At 31.0% G+C, this 13,670-nt stretch overlaps 1 protein-coding gene across 2 annotated transcripts; it reads right to left on the bottom strand.

Moving 5' to 3' along the window:
* Positions 1–6,808: 6,808 nt before the first annotated feature.
* Positions 6,809–12,367, bottom strand: LOC18594065 (putative disease resistance protein At1g50180). Of its 2 annotated transcripts, XM_088808357.1 has the most exons (4): positions 11,341–12,367; positions 8,141–9,996; positions 7,544–7,589; positions 6,809–7,117 (listed from the first exon to the last, which is right to left on the bottom strand). In XM_088808357.1, the coding sequence occupies exons 1-2, from the start codon at positions 12,365–12,367 to the stop codon at positions 8,144–8,146; spliced, it is 2,880 nt and encodes a 959-aa protein (XP_088664483.1). In that variant the 3' UTR covers positions 6,809–7,117; positions 7,544–7,589; positions 8,141–8,143. The 2 variants fall into 2 exon arrangements, with proteins under 2 accessions (XP_088664483.1, XP_088664484.1); XM_088808358.1 differs by lacking the exons at positions 6,809–7,117; positions 7,544–7,589 and having other exon boundaries at positions 8,140–9,996.
* Between the last annotated feature and the right edge of the window lie 1,303 nt (positions 12,368–13,670).

The raw sequence follows: 13,670 nt of genomic DNA, 5'->3' as shown, positions 1-13,670 counted from the left end.
AGTTAATTTCTGATGGAGTGATCACTATAACTTTTGTGAGGTCTAGTGAAAATTTAGCAGATCCTTTAACAAAAACTCTTGCTGGAGATCTCGTAAATAAGACCTCAAAGGGGATGGGGCTCAAGCTCATAAATTGAAAGTCACCTATGATGGAAACTCGATTCACCAATTGGTATAACATTAAGTCTTGAAGTTCAATGAGACAAAGTACATCATTTGTATGTGGATGCTAGCACTATATTATAATATATATATATATATATATATATATTATATTCCATTCCAAGTAAAAGTGTTAGGTACTCGTAATGGTAAGGAAATGATGAGTTATATACTCTTAATAGACACAGAACATAAAGTTTGTTAGAATGCTTTAGTTATGGGGGCATTTTTAATGGGATCTACCTATTTGAGTTTGAAGTGTGGCCGCTTCTAGGAGCTTAAGAGCTTGACTCTAACTGCACTCATGAAAAGAGGATGCTGACGCATGGCCATAAAAACGTCATTAGACACTATGCATTCACTGGTGTTGAAATCATTGTGTAAAATGTGTTCGATTCACTAATGGCATAACTGGTTCAAAGCATAGTCTACCATGCAATTTCAGTTAACTTTAACTCGTTTTCACTAAGTGAAGATTCAATTGGAAGATACCTTCATTTATTCAATCGATTTCCAAGATTATCAAAAAAAAAAAATATTTTGAAAATAGTGGGGGATTGTTGGATATTTTCACAGTAATAATTGTGAGACAAAGTCCCACATTGGAAAAAAAAAAAGGGAAAATGAGTTACTTAAATAGAGAGGAATATAAATCCATTACAATTGGACTTTAATAGGCAATGGACCATGGATGGGCTTTTTGGGCCTAAGTGGGCTTGAAATTAATTAAATTTAATATTTAATTATTTATAATGGCACTGGCATTTGGCACTTGGCACTTGCAGGTGCAAAAAAAAATAATATATATTTTTAATTTTTTTCTTCAACAGATAATAACTGTTAAAAACAGACAGAGATTGTTTGAAACAAGACACAATTGTGCATGTTGGTTTAACTATTAAAAACAAAAAGAAACCATTTCTGTCTAAAGCAGATACAATTGTGTTTGTTGGAAAACTGCCTCAGTTGCCTATAAATAGAACCCTCCTTTGAAATAGAAAAGATACATAAACAATAAAAATAAAACACTCCGTCCTTTCCTTTCAAAATTCTTTAGATTTTCTTCTGTATTATTTTACTATAGAAAATTATACAAAAGACTAGATAATCATGTTATTCATCAGGGAATGATCAATGGATCGACTTCGTCAGTGCAGAACGCAATCAATCACTGGATTTCATTGTATCTTAGAGGTTTATCGCCTGTAACCCTTTTGCACATTATCAGTGAGGGCGAATAAAATCTTAAGAACAGTGATACTGTTACACGCCTTGAAGCCATTCCGGTATTTTCTAGTTCGGTGTTCTAGCAGCTCGTTCACGCCCCATAGGTATATTGCTTCTTGAGTTAGCAGCTGGCCAATTGTTGTGACAGCAGAAGACACAGCAGGCCAAGCCATGTAAACCCTGAAAAGAAGATCTACATGTTGTATGCTTTGATAACATACACTGGTTTAAGAGTTCCCTTCTCTCACTCTATCTCTTAAGTTGTAGTACTAAAATTCTTTGTGATGAATAAAGAGGATATTGTATTCGTTTTCTATTGCTTAGTGTGAACAATTGGCTCCTCTTTCAGCCAAAATTAACGTAGCTTTGTCGGTCCCTATCTCAGTTGATGGTGGACAATTTGGCCCCACACGTTGATTGCTTTTTCTTTTTTTAATTCTATTTAACCTGTTAGGCATGATTAAGATTTGGAGGATTATTAAAAAAATTCGAAATATTTTCGTTTATGTCACATTTTTATTTTTAAAGTTAACATATATTATTTACACATAATTTTATCATTTTTTATTTTCAAATTTAAACAATTCAGCCATCTTAAAAAAATAATATATAAACATTTTCAATTTTAAATTTAATTTCCATCTTATCATTTCAAAATATTTTAAAATAATATTTAATCTCACCAAATTGAAAACATTTTTCCAAAGTCGTCTTTAATGGAAATATGAACTTGACCACTTTAGCTTTTATTAGGCTTAAAAAATGTAAGTTGTAAGATAAAAAATAAAAAAAGTGAAAATTTAATTTAAAATGAGGAAAATATTAGGGAATATAGGAAAAGAAAAAGGAGAGAAAGAGTACAAAAGTGAATAAGGTGTGACAGTGGGGATAGGGTCATATTCTAAAGCTATTGTCAAGTGTGAAAGGATTAATCTTCAAATTTAAAATAGAGATAGTGGAAGACTAATATTAGAATTATAAGTAGGGCTGAAGGAAAAGAAAGGTCACGACAATGACAAATATTGGGTTTAACTTTTTCTTTTGAGAAGCATCTTATAAAGTGAATAAATATTATACTTAAGAGTTTATTATTCAACAAAAAAAATCTTAAAAAATAATATTAATCAGTACTAATTTTGTTTTTCTAAACCTATTGTCAAGTGTGGATAGTGGAAGACTAGGACCAGTCTTACTTAACTGAAAAAGAAAGACTTGGAAAATGAGTGGAAGAAAGAAATATTATTTAAAAAATCCAAAGTAAGAGTCATTGCATGGAGATTTGGAGATGGTGGAAGACTAAGAAACCATCACCATTCTTATTTTATTGAAAAAGAAAGACTTGGAAAATGAGTGGAAGTCCCAGTTCATGGTATGGTAGTTTTATAAATAGGATTTTGTATTTCAAATTACGTTTCATGATCTATCAAATTCAAAATTAAAGGTGTGGCATTCAATTTTGCAAGAATTTCATAATCTATGTCATAGTGAGACATTCCCACATATCAAAATTAATCACTTAATGAAACAATAATTTTGGAATTTTGCTTGTTTGTTTTTTTTTTTGGAAAAAAAGCTATTTTTAAAGTGTGAAAAATTAACATAGTAAGAGAATATTAATGAAAATTTAGTTCTATAGAAGTACATTCTTTTTTCTCAATCATTCCTGCCCAAAAGCCAAAGTGAAAAGCTTGGTTTTTGTTTTTTCTCTTAAGTTATTATAACAGAAAATAACCTAACAATTTTATGGTTATTTTGAACATTACAACATTGAAAATAAAAACAAAAAACAATAGCAAACAAATTATGAATCAGGTCAACAACAATCCACACGATAGAAGATAGTACGAGACAATTTCACATCTCCAACTTTACAATATCTGACACCAAATCAGTCAATTATTCCATAGTGTTGGAAACAACTATATTTGGTCCTCTCATGAAGAGCAGAGGAAGAAATGCCAATGGCTTCTTTTCCTGAAAACATTATCTTGCCTTTTAAATTCAAATAACAGAGTCCTCTATTGTCAATTGAATGAACAATTGGCTTCACTTTCAGCCAAAATTAAGGTAGCTTTGTTGGTGCCAGTGGACAATTTGGGCCTCAACGTTGATTGCTTTTTCTTTTTTAATTTCTATTTAGCCATGCTTAAGGTTTGGAAAATTATATTAAATGAGAAAATATTAAATAATTCAAAATATATTCGTTAATTTGTGTCAAATTTTTAAATTTGGAGGTTATATTATTTATACATAGTTTCATCATTTTTATTTTTTTCCATTTTTAAATTTAAACAATTTAGCACGTTTTAAATATATATATATATATATATATATGTCTTTTCGATTTTAAATAATATAAGAAAGGCCACGGCAATGGCAAATATTAGATTTAACTTTTTCTTTTGAGAAGCATCTTATAAAGTGAATAAATATTATACTTAAAGTTTATTATTCAGCAAAAAAAATCTTAAAAAAAAATATTAATCAGTACTTTTAAAAGATGAGAGTGCGACTAAGAAACCATCACCAGTTAATTGAAAAAGAAAGACTTGGAAAATGAGTGGAACAAAGAAATATTATTTAATAATTTAAAAATAAATAATGAGTGGAAGAATGACTTGGAAAAGATGGTTTAAGCATTTTTTTTTTCATTTTTTTTTCTCTTTGTTATATAAATTATTTTATATTTGGAATTATGTTTCATAATCTATCAACTTCAAATTAAAGTTGTACCATTCAATGGTTCAAGAGCTCCATAATGTATTTCAAAGTGAGGCATCCCCACGTATCAAAGTTAGTCGCTTAATGAAATAATAATTTTTCGAAGTAGCCGAAATTTTGTTGGTAAAATTAAGAAGGAAGAAGAGGAAGAAAACGTTTTCGGTAAATGACTAAATATTATGATAATTTTGAGCATTACCGCATATGAAGTCACTTAACAAAACAATGAGGATTTATTAGAACCAACAAAACCAAATTCACATAAAAGATCTCAACAATCACTACACCTTTGAGAAAATAAAAAAAAATGATAATGGTAGACACTTTATTTTATCTGAGTAATTTTTTTATTCATATAATTTATTTTATTTTATTTTTGTTATACTATTGAGCCAAGTCGATTCTAAGTTCAATTAAAATTGAATCATTTTAAACTTTTGAAACCCAAAATTAATCTGAATTTAATTTTAAATTGGGCTATTTTGACTTTTAAGGCCCTAAGGCCCATAAACAAAAAAATTAATATTTTGAAAAAAATAAAAAAATCAAACTAGGAAAAAAAAGCCAGCAGATAGACTACCATGGCAGCTGCGGCTCTACCTATTTTTTTTGCCAGGAGCCACCCGCTTGTGAAATCATGCTCAGAAGAGCATGAATTCACTACTTAATTGTCCAAAAATTTGGACAATCAAATTCTATAAAAACTCCAAAATCACAAAAGAAAAATGAAGGGGAAGGGGAACCAAAAATTTTTTGAAACCAAATATGAAAATCATTCAATAACCATAGAACCCCAAAATCCAAGAAAATTTTGAAGGTCAAAGTACCCCAATAGTCCCTACACTTATGCATTTTCTTCAATGTAATCCATCTACTCAAAATCACAATAATTTAGTTCATCGATTTTGAAAATTACTTCAATTTAGTCCTTTCTCCTAATGGCATCTAATTTGATAGTTAAAAATGATAACGTCAACACTGATGTGATAAATTTTGATGACATGACAGCATATGTGTGGCTGACATACTGACGTGACAATGCCACATCAGCATGTCAAGGTGACATGGCATTGTCACATCACCCAAATCGATTGAAAATGTTACTGTCACGTGGCACTAACATGCTGATGTGTTAGAGGGAATAAATTGAAGAAAAAAAAATATGATACAAAGACTAAATTGAATAAATATTTAGTGTATGGAGATTAAATTCAATAAATTTATTTATTTAGGGACTTAATTGAACCCAAAAATATAATTTTTTAAATCTAAGAAATTTATATATATATATATATATATATATATAGCTCACTTTTCATATTATTAAGTGTCTTTCTTGTTAGTATCATTTCAATAATATATATATTGAACTAATATAAAAAAAATACAAATGGAGCCACATATTAACTTTATGCTAATTGCTTTCAAAGCTATTTTGGTAGTTCATGGGTGTAATTAACTTTTACTAAATTAATGATCACAATTAAGATGGACTTAAACTAGCATTATTTTTTACATGCTTGAGTTGTTAAGAAGGGGAAAACGTTTTACAGGAAATATGATGTGAAGAAAAATTAATATTATTTTTTTGAAAAAATAATAAATTAAGATTTTGGATTTAAGTATTTATTTTTCCATATTATTGATAAAATAATAATTTAAATATTTGGGTAACGGTTAATGAGGATATCTTTAAAACTTATGAGTGACTTCCTTTCCAAAAAAAAAAATGATGAGTAAGTTTTCTATAATTGTACTGGTAATGTTCTTTCTTATTGCTTTAATTTTGTAGTCGTTAACTTTTAATTTAATAGATTATTGTTAATTTATCATTCATATTTATTCAACAATCATTTTTTTTATTCACGGAGAAATCAATTTAATGAGAAATTAGTATTGGTACATGCAAATAAAAAATATAATATATAAAATTTTTTAAATTATCTAAAAATTTTAAATAAATTTTATCTTTTATTATGTTTCATTAAGTTTTTGTATTTTTCTTTTGAGTTAAATAAACTCGATTGATGAACTATAATTAGCTAAAAAGTAAGATATTGAAATATTTTAAATAGTGACGTAACATGGTGATGTGATATAATAATATGATCACATAATATTTTTACTTTACACGTCAAAGCCATGTGAACACAAAATAACAAATTAATAGCTTTTTAATTAGTAATAATTAATCGATTGAAGAGCTTAATTATTTAACTCAAAATAAAAATATAATGAACTAAACTTAATAGAAAATAAAAATTTATTTGAATTTTTTTAAATAATTGAAGGACATTTTAAAACATTAAGCTGAAAACAAATGTAATAAAAATTGTGGCATTATTAGTAATTGGAATTTCTTTTATTTGAAGAAGGGGAAATAGAAACTTAACACTCATTTTTTTTATTTATAAAGAGAAGAGATTTGAATCTTACGTAATGTATAAGAGATCATGTATTAATTATTAATGAACTAAATATTTAGATGCAACTTAACGGTATTTTTTAAAATTGGTCACTATATATCAATTACAGTTAATTATAAATTTTATAACTGCTATTAATTTTGAGTGTCATAAAAAAACTCTCAATCCTTTATTTGCTATAGCAGAGAAAAATGAAAAGAAAAAAAAAAAAACAAAAGAACATCACATATGAAGATAATTTTGAGGATTATTCACAAATATGAGTCACTTGATAAAGCAATGAGATCAGGTCTTTAATTATAACATAAAAACAAATCCATAAGAGGTCTCAAGTCTCAACTATGAAGACAACAACACACCAATCTCAAATCCAACTTTACAATAAAAACAGAAAACATTACAACTTTGAAAATAATAGCAAACCAATCATGTCAACAACAATCCACACAATAGAAGACATTGTCACATCTCCAACTTTAAAATATCTGACACCAAATCATACAATTATTCCATGGTGTTGGGACAACTATATTTGGTCCCCTCATGAAGAGCAGAGGAAGAAATGCCAATGGCTTCTTTTCCTGAAAAGGAAAATTTAAATATGTCATGGTAAGTGGTTCAAATTCTGTGAAAGATCTCGGCGGAACCTGATTTAATTATTAATATAGCATGTTAGAATTCAGATAAAAGACATTTCTGCAAGAAAATTAATGCAAATGAATGAGAACCAAATGCAGGGGAAAGGAAATATTTATGCTCTATGCCTATGTCATTAATATCGAGGACTTGATTTACTTTGATCTCTATTGCATCTTAATTATATTGTATTAAATAAACTCGCAAAGCTAGCCCTGATCAAGATATTTTTTTTTTTTGAAAGGGATCAAGATACAAATTTAGCTTCCAACACCCAATTTTTAAAGCAAAGGATTGTCAAATACAAGCAAAATTGAAATGCAGCAGCTGTCACTCATATTTGATTGGAATTGGTTTCCATCTTGCCTTACCTTGTTGATGCATCCGAATCCAAATTGACCGCAATCCATTTTTCTCCTGAAAATAGAGAAATATGTCAGTTTCATAGTTTAATACTTCCAAATTGAGTGACCTGATTTATGGACCATTAATCTATTTAGATTGAGAATTTGTATCTGCTCATAAAAGTGCCTAAGACCTTGTTGAAAACATTATTTTGCCTTCTAAATTCAAATAACAGAGTCTTTTATTGTCAATTGAATGAAAATCATAGAGGAACATATTTAGGCTTTCGTTGGTGTCCTAACTATCCTGTGAGAATTTGAGATATTGCCATGTATTAAGTCACTTGATAAAACAATGAGTCTTAATTGACATAACAAATAGAAAAAAAAAAAAACCGGAAACATGAAAAAAAGGCAACAGAAACTAATGCCATGATATGACTCTTTGTATTTTATCTGAAATGAAAAATTAATATTTACTTTTTCCATTTGAGGATAATTAGGATCCTAATGGAACTCTTGATGTGATAATTTGACATGTGAGAATTAAAATACGATTACGCATGCAAAACAGTTTTAATTACTAAGAACGAGCAATTTTGAAAACAGAGCTTATGAAATTACCTGTCAAATATCATCATCTTCATAAAGTTTCAGAAATATGATAGAAGGAACATGTTGGACTTTGTAGAAATCTTCTCCTCCTTCCACCAGTTTATCTTTGAATGCCTTTGGCATCCGATCAATCTTCAATTGCTGGAGGGTTGTAATGAACCTCAATCCAGCTGGAAGCATCTTCAGTTTTCTGCAGTTTACAATATCCAGATGGCATAGAGCAGGCATAGCTCCTTCATCCACCTTCCACTCCTCCAAATTCTCAAGCTCATGAAGGCTTAGAGAATCAAGTTTAGGAAAACATTCAGCTGAGCAAACCATTTTCTTTCCACTGAAAGCTTGAGAATCCAATATGAGAATCCTTAAGTTGGGAAGCTTCTCTAGTGTTGGCATAGGATCTACCGCAAGGTGGCACCCACACAAGTGTATGTAAGCGATATTTGAAGAGAAATGGTGTTGCTCTGGCAACATCCCTATCTCCTCAGATAAAACCAATTCACAAATAGTAGAACAGCTTGAAAGAAGGAATGCCACATGTAGTGGATCAATTCCTTCACCACGACTGTGAATAAATAAGGACCGAATACGCTTGCTTTGGATGATGGGGAGTTTCTTATCCAAATCCTCCTTAAAATCTTCAATATTGAAGGGCCCAAATATCTCCAACTTTCTAAGATTTAGCATGTTAGAAAGATCTCCTACAAAACAATTCTGTGTATTGAAGTTCACCAGCGTTTGAAGCTTTGCCAATGTATGCAACTTCAACTTGGTCTTACGGTTACATTCCTTTGGGAGATATAGATGTCTTAATTGTTCCAACTTCCATATCACGTTAGGTACATGAATGGAAGAAGGCCTCTCTTCAACTCTTAAATCCAAGGTTTGCAAACAACTTAAGTTGCCTAGAGATGATGGAAACTTTGGCCAAATGAATCCAAGTTCTCTTAAACTCAAGAATCTCAAATGGATGAGATCACCCATAGCACTAGGAAACTTACATCCTCCAAGTATATCTTGTCCTTCAATGTATAGGACTCTAAGCAATTTAAAATGGTTGAACATGCATGTCCAAGATCCATGCACTTTACATAATAGGAAAACTACCAAAACCCATATCAATGGATTGCAAAATTCCCCATCATATTCTTCAATGTATTTTAGCATCTTTGGGTTTAGAAATGCTTCTTTCACGAGATCTGGATGAAAGGGGCTAGCAAAGAAAAAAATCGATCTAAGATGCGCACTTTTAATGCATTGTACAAGAGTACATTCATGTGCAGCAATTCTGCGAGCTGTAATAGATGGAGGAAAATTTTTAGTACTCTTATATGAATTTGAATGGTCAATGACGTAGACGAAATTTTCTTGTTTTGCCTTTGACAAGCAAAAATCTCTCATGAGATCATGCATCCGACAAGTTTTAATCTTTAAGGTTGCGTCTCTTTCTCCGACATGAATCATGCACCTTTCTACTAGCTCAATCAAGTAACGCTCTGCCACATCTTCCATAAATTCTCCTCTATTTCCTTCATCCTCTTTTGAGGAAACCAAACCTTCTGCAACCCATAATTGAATCAATGTTTCTACAGGTATCTCATAATCCTCTGGAAAATGACTTAAATAAAGGAAACATGGTCTTAAATAAGGTGGCAAATCATCATAACTTAAGGCTAACACATGCTCAGTTCCTTGACCTTTGCTTCTCTTCAAGTATGACTTGACATTTTCAGACACCATTTGCCACTCATCGAATGAATTTTTTGTAGTCAAAATTCCTCCCAACACAATGATGGCCAATGGTAACCCTGCACAATGTTTAACCATTCCTTTCCCCAACTCTTCCCTTCTTGAATCAACTTTATAGTCTGTAAAATAAGGAAAGGGACCATCACTAATTATAACACATAATTAGAAATCACCATCCTACATTAATTTCAGAAGGTAAAAGAATTTTCATTTCTAAATACTTTTAATTGAGTTGCCATCCGTGGTTCCATCGCTAGAAAGAAGTTAATTGAACACCACTTGAGCCCGATCGAAGTACTTGGAATAGGATGGAGTTTATATACTTCCTTAATTATGTTCAAGACAATTGAAAATGCTTTACTTGAACTTTTAATTTTGTAGATCTGCTAGGAACAAGGTTCATTAGTCCTTTTAAGCTACAATAACTGTTACGGTTGGTGCAAAAAAGAAATTTACTATAACACTTTTGTTAGTAAGATCCATAAATTCATGCCATGACCTTGCTATATATGTACTCTGATATTTTCTGAGCCATGTTACCTGATTTATTCTCCATAATATATATCTTTTGTGATTTGTGCTCGAACAATAATCTTTTTTTTAAAAAAAAAATCTAGCGTTTGAACCATGTTTCTAATTTTTTGGATGAATATGGAATTGAATTCCTAAAACAAAACAAAAAAGCTGATCTGATTCTAAACACTAAAAGAGTTCAGCTGCACCTTTACTGTGTACTAAAGTTTAATTTTTAATGGGAGAAATTAGAAACTAAATGAATCCAAAATATTCAAATGTTGCTATTATAAAAAATTGGTATGTTTGAATAACGCAGCAATGACAAATTCTGGTCCAAAGGGGTTTTGTCATCTCCACCGTGATGAATCTGTTTAAGATTATAAATATATGATTCCATAATGTTTCATTTTGGCACATGGAATTAAGGATAAGACATGATTATAATAAAATAACTGAAAAAAAAAATGAAAGTTTGGGGAGAAGACAGAAATGGTATTGATAATTATATATATGAAAGTACACATCATTACTTAAACCTTTGGGCACGTTCAAGTTAATTTCACAGATTATGAAAAAAATCATACTTTAATAAGTCTTTTAGTTATAATTTTTGTGATTTGTCAAATCAAAAGACACGTTACGAAAAAAACTCTTCAATAAGACCTCTTTTTGAATTAATGAGTTTTATTTTATATTTGTTTTTTTATTGTATTTTATTATTATGAAGGTTCATAATCATTTTTGGGATTGATAATTCATTTGGTGTCCTCTTTTTACTATCAAAATCTTCCTCCTTGGTTTTTATTTAAACTTGGGTCTTCTATTTTTTTTATTTGTTATTTTGTTTATTTTCATGTTCATTAAGAGTTTACATAATTACCATGGATATAAAATATATTTTGTGAAAAGGAAATTAAAATTCAGTAATTGGCACTTAAGTGAATTACCTGGAGAAGTCCTTTCAGGAAATGCAATACTTTGAAACAATTCCCAACTATCTTCATCATTTAAGCATTGCAAGTCGTGCAAGTAACTTCTTGTATCTGCATGCGAAGCTACCTCTGTATTGCGGGAAGTGAGCAATATTTTGCTACTTGTCTCCTTCGTTGGAAGCGCAGCTTTCAGACTATCCCAAGCATCAACAGTCCAAATATCATCAAGTACCACCAAACAATTTTTATCCTTTAAGAAATTAAACAACTTCTCTGCTAACTCTTCATCCCTCTTTTTCCTATCCTCCTTTTCCATAATGTTAAAGCTAGATAGAATCCCTACCCATACATTTCTTCTCTGGCATTGTTGAGAGACATATACCCAAGCCAAGTGACTAAAATGACCTCTAATCTGGCTATGATGGTAAATCTTTTTAGCCAGAGTGGTCTTCCCCAGACCACCCATTCCACATATTGACACTACCCGGCTATGACTTTCCTCATCAACAAGAAGAGAGACCAATCCCTTAATTTCATCATCCAATCCAACAACATTATGTTCAATAATATGAGGATAAGACCGCCTTAACTCACGCCTTTCGTAAGAAGAACTTGACTCTTCTCCACCCCTTAACTCTTTTATGCCATATGTCCGCAGTTGTCGCGTCAAGTCAGTGACTCTTGCAATGATTTTCTCTATCTTTGACCTGGTTTTGTGGAGCATACATCCCTCCTTCAAGATGCAAGCAGATCTTTTGACAACATTCGGTAAACCTCCTTTCTTTTTGGATCCAATTTTCAGAGCAAAAGTCTCGATGCAATCCTCAGCATCATAAGCAACATCTCTGATTTCAGCAAGCCAAAGACGTACCGTTTCACTCTCACCTTGTCTTGCATCTGCATCCATTAAGAAGCTTTGCATCAATGTCAGCTCCTTTTGCAAACGATCAACTTGCTCCTCCACTCCCCATAGGTATATTGCTTCTTGAGTTAGCAGCTTGCCGATTGTTGTGACAGCGGAGGACACAGCAGACCAAGCCATAAGAATGCACTCTTTTTCTATCCTCTGAAAATCCTTTAAAATTCTTTCTAGTGAAACAATTCCAGGAAGGAAGCGCTTCACTTCTCAAGGATTATATTCTTATTACCTATTGTTCAGTCAACTTCGGCAAGCCTGAATTATTTGCCTTCTTTAGTAGAAAATTGCGTAGTGGTTGGTGGCAGTTTATTAAATGCCAATTTGTTGTAATAGACTAATGCAAGCATGAATAATTAAATCGTAATTATTGGCTCCACTTGCAGCCCAATACGGGTACAAATAAATTATTGAAAATTGTTTAATACATATTATTTTAGACTATATAATAAAAGATAAATTCTTTGTCATTCTAAGCTTTTAATCCCAAACCTTTAAAAATTTAAGAATTAAGTTTTGGGGCTGAAATTAACGCTAAACTTGAACATTAAGTGGTTTTCTTGTTTCATAAAAGCATGATTGAGGCTCTAAGGAACAAATTACAGGATACCCAAAAAAAATGTTAAATAAAAGAAGGGGAAAGAGATGGGAAGAGAGAGACAGAACGGTGTATACCCAAACAAGAGAGATAGACAAAACAAAAGGCTTTTTTTTCTTTAACAGTAACAAATTATATTGTCGAGTGTGAACAGATTAATTTTCAGAGGTAGGAGGGAACACTAAGAAACCGCAGTTCTTATTTAATTACAAAGGGACAGCTTGGAAAATGAGTGGAAAGAGTTCTTTTTAGAACATGGCTAAACACTCAAAGTATAATAAACATATATTAAAATCGCCATCTGATGTAGACCCCTTCACCAACTTGCTCTCAAAATTACTAGCTACGGCTCTCAAAAGTATAATAAACAACTTGGATGGAGTCCCATCATAATCTTGTGAGGGGCCCAAGATCTGCTCTTTTGTCTTTGGCCTTGGAGGCATCCATACCATCAATTACAGGCTTGGAACTGTCATTCAAAGCATATGCAGGCCGCAGAAAGGCATTAAAAACTTCGAATGCATCAATGCCCTCTCGCATGATGCAGAAGGCAAAAGAATCATGGCGAACAGGACAAATTATCTTTTTATTTTATTTTAAAAAAAAAAACAATTGTTAAACTATGAAAAATAAGGTGGTAAGCGAATATTTATGAACAATTATTCACTAAATCAAATGCAATTCTCATTATGATTGAGTATAACCTTTATAACTGTTAATAATTATATAAGTTACATAATAATAAAAAAATTGTAAAATAATACAAAGATTTCAAATTCGACCCATGCTATTGGCCCTATCAATTGAAGGTGTTAAGTCAGTCCTAACTCT

This window comes from Theobroma cacao, chromosome 7 (genome assembly GCF_053813885.1).
Source record: "Theobroma cacao isolate CCN51 chromosome 7, ASM5381388v1, whole genome shotgun sequence".
In the NCBI taxonomy this organism is placed as follows: Eukaryota; Viridiplantae; Streptophyta; class Magnoliopsida; order Malvales; family Malvaceae; genus Theobroma; species Theobroma cacao.
This window is presented reverse-complemented; position numbering and strand designations above follow the sequence as displayed.

Bases quoted from the DNA above. Each gene is read 5' to 3' on its own strand.
- LOC18594065 (XM_088808357.1), bottom strand. From the start codon at position 12,367: ATGGCTTGGTCTGCTGTGTCCTCCGCTGTCACAACAATCGGCAAGCTG. The intron at 9,997-11,340 runs GTAATTCACTTA...CTTATTTTACAG, and splicing joins TCCTGAAAGGACTTCTCCAG to ACTATAAAGTTGATTCAAGA.